The sequence below is a fragment of the Momordica charantia genome, assembly GCF_013281855.1.
Source record: "Momordica charantia cultivar OHB3-1 chromosome 1 unlocalized genomic scaffold, Mcharantia_2.0 BLBB01000001.1, whole genome shotgun sequence".
Classification (NCBI taxonomy): domain Eukaryota; kingdom Viridiplantae; phylum Streptophyta; class Magnoliopsida; order Cucurbitales; family Cucurbitaceae; genus Momordica; species Momordica charantia.
The window spans coordinates 14625930-14635282 of NW_028275157.1; the positions used below are offsets into that span (position 1 = coordinate 14625930).

Sequence of the window (9353 nt, forward strand, 5' to 3'; positions counted from 1 at the left end):
GAAGAGAGAATAATGTTTATACATAAATTCAAAGTAGAGAATGATCTCAAGCAAAGACAATAAGGCTATGGAAGAGATTGGGTGAGATGATGGGAAGAAGTTTCATAACCTTTTTTGAATTTCTTGCAAAAAATTAAAATAAATCAAATGGAAATTGGAAGTTTATCGCTTTGAGATGAAAAATATATCCACATACATAGTGTCAATTTACAATCCTGGAAATTAAAGAGAATATATGAATGATCTTAAAGAAAAGCCAAAAATTGTAGAGATATATGGCGCATGTAAGATAATAAACTAATATATAATCTCCATATTGATTTGGTGTGTATTTAACAAATTAAATTATTCACTTATAAAAAAAATCGGTTTCTTGAAACTAATTTCAAGAACAAATATAAATAATATTGAACTTTCAGTTTATAGAATCATGGAGGTTTGAATTTTCATATATATATATATACTACTCATTTTAACTTTCAAACTTTGAATTTTAATTTGTATCGCTCTCAAAATGTCTGTGTTAGATCCTAAAATTTACATTTTGTGTTGCATTTAACATAAAAGTTTAAGTCACTTCGGTTTAAAATCCAATATTTGATGGATACATAACACAAATAAATCCATCATAACATAGAATTAAAATTGAATACAGTGATACTTGCGTTGAGCAAATGAAGTTAAAAAACATACCACTTATAATCATTGTATTTGAAACTCAAGCGTGTGTTGTTGTAGGTACGGTTTCTATTAAATACAAAATTTAATTAAAAAAAATAACTAAAATGGATTTCTATAGCAAATTTAGACCCTTCTTTTAAGCTAATATATGAATGGAATTAAAATGTAAAAATTTGCTACAAAGGCTTTTCTTTGGAGATTTCTTATGTCATATTTCCTTGTGAAATTTTATGAATGAGTAGTTCATAGATACATACACAGTTTTCTTGGTTTGATAAGACCCATGAAACAAGTTTTATTATTAAGCATTATTTTAACATCAATATCAAGATGGTTATTTTTCTTCAGGAAGAAGGATCAATAATGAAGCTTGCAAATCAAGCACCAAGGATTAAACCTTTTCATTTGATCAAATCAGATACAATCGCCAGAGAATTGAAAGGTTAACCCCCAAGATGTAAGATGCCCAAATGATTGTTCACACTCACAGTTTGCTTGGGAAAGTTTCTCTAAATTATGTTTTAATTATTTCCACAGCTTGTTTTGGGGTTTAGAGAGATTTTTCAAACCAATCAATATTTGGTCAGTGTTCCCAGTTCTGAAACTCTCTTCTCATCGATGTAGACACACCCAAAAGTGGACTACAGAAATCCTGCCTTGTTGATATGAGTTAAAACAAGATTTCTGTTGAATGGTTTACCTTTTCGCTCGAGAAAACCGTATACATCGTGTTTTCAAATAGGGTGGCTGACCCATCTAGTTCTTTTAGCAGAAATGATTCCTCTAAGTTTGACAGGATCAGAAAGGAAAGAGGCTCTGTAAAAGAAATAAAAACTTGTTTTCCCATATCTTCCTGCTAAAACAATGATTCATCAGATGTCTAGTGAGAGAATAAAGCCAGGCAGCTACTAAATTAATAATTTCAAAGATTGAATGTTATGTTATCGCTAAAAAGCTTCTGAATATAGCAAAAGAGCAGTAACAAGAATCTGGCTACGTCCCACCGAACAATGTTAAAAACTAAAAAAGCAAGTCTTGCACCATGCAAGTTTTGAAATCTACTGCTACTCAACTAAACTTACAAGTGATATTAAAGAACTTGGTGATATAAAGAAAAACATTAACCAGATCGTCAGTGTCAGTGTCGTGGTCTATGTCGAGCGGTTCAGCTTCCTTCACATTGACGACTTTTTACGTTTAATTGGATGGTTCAGCTTCAGCCAGCATGAGCGTGTGCCACCAACCACAAGAGACATTTTGTGGTAAACATCCTTCAATGGATACCTTGGATGGAATGTTGCGATCGATTGAATCTCCAAGACCAAGCTGCAATAGGTGAAGGATGTTACTAGCAAATGCAACAGGAAGTTTCAAAAGCAACTTCATTAAGTTGAAAGAATCAGTACCTGGCCATATTTATTCCATCCCCAAGAAAATAACTGGCCATCGTCTTTAAGATTAAGAACGATCAAGGACACAAGATTAGAACATGAAACAACTCATAAGAGGACAATACAGTGGTCTTTGAGATCACTTCATCCCATATACTAGTAGATTGAATAGAAAAATCATACGCATACCGTACCTGTTAGTACAGCATTGTGACGAGCGCCACAAGAAATTTGTTTTGCACGCTTACTTTCCAAGATTGGAGCGTCCAAAAGCCTTGGTATAGTCTAAAATAGAAAAATAAATTCTATTAAGACTAAGGACTATTTGAATGCTGGGTCTCTTACATTTCCTCTCACATTCTTTAATAGGAAAACCTCTAAAAGTAGTGGGGAAGGAAGTAGACATCTCCCAGTTACAAAACAGAGATTTTGGTTACTAAATTCAATTATAAGCTTTGTTTTGTATGAGTAGAACAAAGCAATGAGGCTTTGTCTCTCAAATTTCCTTGATTTCATAAGAGAACTGGTAAGCTATGGTAAGCTATAATGTCAGCAATGAACAAAAGTCAGGTTAGTTTGATTGTTTTACCAAAAGGAGGTATGATATCTATATTGTTTATTTTCTTGTAAAGACCCCACCAAGCGGACTGACAAATAACAATGGTTCGACAGTTCTACTAGGTCGTTCTTCATTCTCTCCTGTTGGCAAAACAATCAAACTAACCTGACTTTTGTTCATTGCTGACATTATAGCTTACCAGTTCTTTTATGTTATCTAAATTGTTTATTTTCTTGTAAGACCCCACCAAGCAGACTGACAAATAACAATGGTTCGACAGTTCTACTAGGTCGTTCTTCATTCTCATCCCAGACACAATAATACTGCTTAAATTGTTAAGCAAGTTATTGAGTTCATGGAATTACTCAGGCATCTAACTCGATTTTAGGAACAGAAAAAGTACCTCACCCTGCTCAGCACCAGTTCCCAGCTGTCCAAACTGGTTCCCCCCAAAGGCATATATAAAGCCTTCGGCAGTAATACAAACGGTATGCCATAGTCCAGCAGAAATGCTCTCAACTTGGCTACCCGATAAAGAAGACACACATGTCGGTCTCAATAGATCATTGGTGTTCCCTTGCCCACACTAGTTCAATATAAAACAGTTACATGAAGATGATGAACATTATCGTTCATGCAGTAATAAGCAAGACGTCTAAACACAGTATGATTGCTTGGGTACTTTGTTGCTTATATGTAGGAAAAGTTACTGTTGAAAGAGATATTAAATAGCTTATAACAATAATATTTTCATGAAGAGCCTCACCATAGAAAGACAACAGGGAAAGAAAGCAGACCTGTCCATATAGTCCCCATCCGAAAGTGAGAAGTGCACCAGTATCTGATACATTAAGCATATAAGCAGAGAGAAACAAACAACCAAAGAGAAATACTGATGGCAATAAAGCTATGGTTCTAGAGTTTTTAAATCAACTTCACAACTTTCAGATTAGCCCAAAATGGTTACCAGTTAGTACGACGCTATGGCGACCTCCGCAAGCAATCCCCTTCACATAATTTCCAAGCACTTTACCAGCAGCAATCTTAGATCCTTGATAAATTACTGAAGACCTATCTTTAGCAGAAGTAGGCAATTCAATGCAAGGTATGATATGAGGGGAAGATACCATCTTCACCCGAGAACCCAAACCTAACTGTCCTTCACCTCCATGGCCCCAACCCCACACCTGTCCCATATCTGAAACTTCGGTTAATATAATGATGCATCAGGGTGTCTTTTTTCTTTACATCAAAAATCTTCCATAGCTTCGTACTTGATATAACCTACAAAACTATGTAGTGTAACCACAAAAGGTAAAATTACACCTGAAAACTATGAGCATGTGGGTGGCTCCTGCATCAGAGATTTACCTGATAGGACGAGAGTGTGACGTCCACCGGCTGCAACTGCGGAAATCTTCACTCCAGGCCCAAAGTTTACAAGACAAGGTAATGCAGTAAAAAGATCATCTCCTGGGCTTGAAATTTCAGCATCTTCCTTCACTGAATTGATCTTTCTTCGCTTCACAGTTTCCTCTCCAACCCTTTTGTTGTCGAGTTGGGAATCCATTCTATCAACTATCTTCGCTTCTTGAGGTCCTCCCACTAAGAATATATACAAAAAGATTAAGTATATCATAACATATTAGCTTAAACATGTTGGTCTAGTAGTAATTTAATATAATATCAGAACAAGAAATCCTATGGTCAAACTCCTACAATGCCAATTGTTATTAGTAGTTGATGTGATGAGCACAAACCCAAGGAGAGTGTTGAGAGTATATACAAAAAGATTAAATATATCATAACTTACCAGCAGGAAAGTGTTGAGAATATATTTAAAAGATTAAATGAGTATAACCTACTTAGCTTAAGAATTTGGGTTTAGTGGCCACTCACTACTAGTGTGTTTTCAACCAAATATTAAACCGCTGGATATAATTCTCCGTCGGTTTACACAAGGACTTGAAAATTTACCTTGATCAGTTGTTGGTAGACCTTGTTTCCCTGTAGAATCCTTTAACGAACCTCCTCCAATGGCCAAATCTCGCAATGTTTTCATTGAGGGTATGCACTCGCTCCAGCCCCATGTGTACACTTCACCATTCTCTGTACGTTTACGGTTTACAAAAACTTTCTAAGCAAAGAAGTGTTCTTTCCTTTGAAGAGAACATGTATCCATCTATCTTCAGGACAATCTATCGTCACTCATGAACATAACATATTCGTAGAAACAAGCAATCATCTGAAGTTCCCCTACAAATTTTGGTTGCAACAGCGAATAGAACAGTACCTATAACTGAAACACAATGGGCCCAACCGGCATCGGCCTTCACTACCAAAGCCTCAGTTGGGAGAGGAAAAGCCTCCGGAGTCTCCTTAACAATGTTTCAGCTCCAAAAATATTCAAATCAATTCCAAGACCAAGCAAAAAAGAAGGAAAAAAAAGATAAAAAACAAAATCAAAGAGATTTTTTCATTCAAACATCCGCATTAGCATTACCCCATGTTTTCCTGAAGTCAGATAACTTTGACCTTCCTCATCCGCCGCACCCCACGTAATTAGTTTTCCAGACTCTAAAACCCAAATTACAAACAGTTCATCGACCAAAATTGGAACGAAACCCCAAATTAAAGATAAAGAACAGAGAGATTTCAAAGATCGATAGCATTAAAACCTGAAATGGCCATCGCAAATCCACAACCACCACCGCAGACTTCCTTCCATGAATCCCCGCCGTCGATCGAACCCGGAAGCCGGACTGGCTCCGGCGAGAGCATAAGAGATTTATCCTGCAAAGCTCCGGGAAGATACCCCCACATGTAGACGGCCGCATCGGTTTTCTTCGCCATTTTTGCACCGTTCTCTCCTCCTGCATTCTCCTCCCTAATCCATCCAAATCCAAAGCTGATAAATAACTCACAGAAATTCTTATTTTAATCAGTAACAAAAATTTTTATTTCTACGAATAACGGAAGCTTTACTTCATCTTTCTCTCTCTGTTTCCGATGCCTCTGCATATGGAAATTCAGCCACTAGCGGAAAAGAAAAATGAAAAAGAATAAGAGAAGAGGAAAGAAAAATAATTTAAAAGGAATGGGCCGTATCAATTACAGAGATGTAACAAGAGCCACGTCGGATATCGATGTGGTCAGTGGACACGTGGAGAAATCAGGACCGCGTGAGAGCAATCTTTTGAAGCCACAAGATTAGGGTGGAAGTTTCTGGAAGCCAAAGACTTTCTGGAATCTAAACATACCCAAATGCTTCCCACGTGGGTCCGACATTTGTTTATTCCGATTTGGAGTCCACCAGACACGTGGAGATTGCCACTTCTCAATCAACGTTTTCAATACAGCCACGTATGCCACGCCTGTCACACTAAGCTCATTAAACTATAATAATATTTTTCTGTTCCAAAAATGAATATATTCGTTTATTTTAGCCATTGGCATTGCTTAGATAAAAAATTGAACCCAGCCTAACTCGACGTATTAAATTATTTATTTGTAATATGATGATAATTCTTATAATAAAGAAGTTATTCCAAATAATATTTAAAAGATATTTAATATGGTTGTCACATGTAACATCGTTTTTTAGATTTTTTTAATTATTATTTGAAAAATATCACTTGAACTATCGAAGAAGTATTATTTAACACAATAATAACTTGTGACAAAGGAAGGAAACACAGGAATATTTAAATGAATTATTAGAGACTATATAGCTCTTTTATTACATGTAAGAAAATAACTGAAGTAAAAATCTATCAATTGAAAACGATCTCTAAACTTTATATCTTTCTAAATGTCTCATTCAAACTATAAGTACACAATTATTTTAGTCTTTGTTTTAAAATGTTCATATAATGTTGATAAAGGTTTTTATTTCATACATGTTATATTATATGAACTTGATGATGTATTAGTTCGAATTTTCACGGTTCTCATTTAAAATATAATTTCTGACTCTATGGATCACTGATGAAGAAGCCCATGTTGGTGGCCTAAGTCCAGGCTCTGGGCTGCTACACTGGGCCCATCCCAGTTGACCAAATTATGTAATGGGCTTGCTTAGAACTCTCAACGAAAACTAAGAAATATGGCTAGGGAAATCTTTAGGAATGTATACTCACATGTTATCGTTAAGCAAAATCGTCAAAGTTTTTCTAAATTGCATCATAGTTTTAGGGGAGGTGTATAATTTCTTATTTATCCCTCCACACATTTCATGTCCATATTACCCTTGCAATCTTTCTCCATTTTACCTTTTATGTCTCCTAATTCCGTTAAATCTCTCCTAAACTAGCAATGTTATCGAGTTAATATTGAAACCACCCTAACTACAAGATTTACATAATTCCTAAAATCTTTCCACAAAATTTAAACCACAAAATCTAATTATATCATACTTAATATTGAAACTACATTCAAGTACAAAATCTATATAATTTCTAAAATCTTTCCACAAAATTTAAACCACCAAATCTACATATATGATTCAAACAAGTTTAAAATGTGTTTAATTTTTTTAAACAAACCTAACTAATTGGTTTGAACATTTCACTGTAATCAGCAACCTTAAATACAGTGTTTCTTTAATATTCTTACACAAAGTATCATTAATCCCCACCCATTTTAATTTTACATTTTTTTCAAGAATCAAATCAATCAACGTGGGAACATTATGCGATCATTGTTAGCCACAATTTTAGTTGGGAGGAGCACAACAATTATCAAGGGTTCATTACCGGGCACGTTTCAATTCCATTCGATTTCACCCTAGAACAACTCTCTGAATGTATCTCTAGAGATCTTCATTTTCTAGAAGGAAAAAAAACGTCTTTCACTTTTCAGAAATGGTACTGGCAATCCGATAATTATGAAGCTGTTAATAGATAGGGACATGGCGTGGGCCATATCCCTGTTGGCGGATGTCAGGTGCAGTGATTACGACATAGTTGTAGATACTGACCCCGTATATAACACCATCTACGGGGTAGTGAAAGTTCAGACGCCGAAAATAGATTGAAAACTATCTGCAGAAAATAGTCATATTTTGCATCACATAATCTTTCTTTATCACTAAATCGGAACAAAGATCAATGCATAAAATATGACAAAAAGGTAACCAAAACCAACAAAATCAAAAATGCATATTAGCAATCAAGGAAACATATATTAATATTTACCTAGGGAGAGATACGATGGATGCGTAAATATATGGCTACTAGAGGTTATCTCACAAAATAAGCAAGAGACGTCAATACAACGAGGTAGATATAGGATTCTATAGAGTAGATGACCATTTTGACTCGGTTATCATTGTCCATCAACATTCATGACTAATATGTCACGATTATTACATTCTAAGAAGCTGCATTTTAATTCTTGATATATGAGAATTAGTCATCGAGTTACTGAAACATTACTCGACAGAATCTTCCTATTGCAGCAAACCCAGTTCTTAGAAAATTAGATTATTAACGAAAAAAGAAAACTCCACAAGATTCAACCATTGAATCAAGCCCCAAAAAAAATGTGTCCGGTAGAACCAACAAATAAGAATGCGTATTCCTAATATTGTTAAAATTAATTAGTTCCTAATGAGTATCAATTAGTACCACATAAGTATCAATTAGTTCTACGGGAATCTAATTGGATGTTCTTGATTTTTTTACAATACATTTTTTAAAAATTTAACAATAAAATAGTTACATTGAGTTAAAAAATATCGGAATTGACAGGTTCCAGGTACTAATGATATTTATTGAAACATCAGAATTGAGGTATGTGTTTAAATTTATTGAAATTTGAAATTTAAGACGAGATTTAAGATTGAAAATTTATTAAATATATTTTTTTTTACAAACTAAAATATCCGACAATCTAATTTTAACAATATTTTTATTATTTATTATTTAATCTAAACTATATTTTCAATATAATCTCTACAAGGTGTCCTAAAAACAGGTTGTGTCCAACAAAATCCCTTGAATATTGGAGGTTGCTAACAAACGGTCAATTATTTAACCTCATTTATTTAAACAACATTCAAAATCGATCGATGAATACCCTTGTTGGATAAGCAAGAGTGAGAAGAGGGATGCCAAAGATTGTGTACGCCGAAGAGGGATGCCGAAAGCTTGAGGCACACAAGGCTTGAGGGGCTTGAGACTTGATTGAATCAAATTTTATTTGATTTTAGGAAGGAAGAGTTAGGGCAAGTGCGGGAAGAAGAAGTTAAAGGCAAAAGTGGGAATGAGTCATTTGAGTTGTCTTTCCTTTCATAATGGATCCTAATATGGTATTAATCTTCAACTGCTCCATCTATAATTTTAAAAACAGTACTTTACAGCTTCAATATTTATTTTTCTACTTTTTAAATTTGATTTTACGTTTTTTTTTAGTCTATTTTACACTTTGATTCAATCTTTTTTTTTATATCAAAGTATTCAATAGATTATCTTACAAATTTGGAAATTTTGAAATCTATATGTTATTTAATTGAACTCTATAATTTCTATTCACTATCTTCTTTCCTACAATTTAGGTGTACTACAGATTTATTGAATGGTAGTTTCGTCATGAATTTATAGGGGAAATGGTAGGTAAATTTACCTATTTTGATGGGAGGGTAAATTTGTCTACATAAAATCACGTAGTTAAGCTCTAACTGTTCTTTAGCTATTTTTATGATATCTGATTATTTTGGCCAT

At 34.3% G+C, this 9353-nt stretch overlaps 1 protein-coding gene across 3 annotated transcripts; it reads right to left on the minus strand.

Annotated features, from left to right (window-relative positions):
- Window positions 1-1565: 1565 nt before the first annotated feature.
- On the minus strand, window positions 1566-5753 carry LOC111013720 (ultraviolet-B receptor UVR8). 3 transcript variants are annotated; one of them, XM_022288226.2, is made up of 12 exons: window positions 5617-5752; window positions 5310-5518; window positions 5135-5208; window positions 4925-5009; window positions 4609-4740; window positions 4003-4236; window positions 3599-3829; window positions 3429-3472; window positions 3035-3217; window positions 2267-2357; window positions 2088-2131; window positions 1566-2007 (listed from the first exon to the last, which is right to left on the minus strand). In XM_022288226.2, exons 1-12 carry the CDS (start codon window positions 5619-5621, stop codon window positions 1879-1881), a joined length of 1461 nt encoding a protein of 486 aa, XP_022143918.1. In that variant the 5' UTR covers window positions 5622-5752; the 3' UTR covers window positions 1566-1878. The 3 variants fall into 3 exon arrangements, 2 of the variants coding, with proteins under 2 accessions (XP_022143918.1, XP_022143919.1); XR_002601749.2 differs by having other exon boundaries at window positions 1911-2007; window positions 3040-3217; window positions 5617-5753; XM_022288227.2 differs by lacking the exon at window positions 3035-3217 and having other exon boundaries at window positions 5617-5753.
- Between the last annotated feature and the right edge of the window lie 3600 nt (window positions 5754-9353).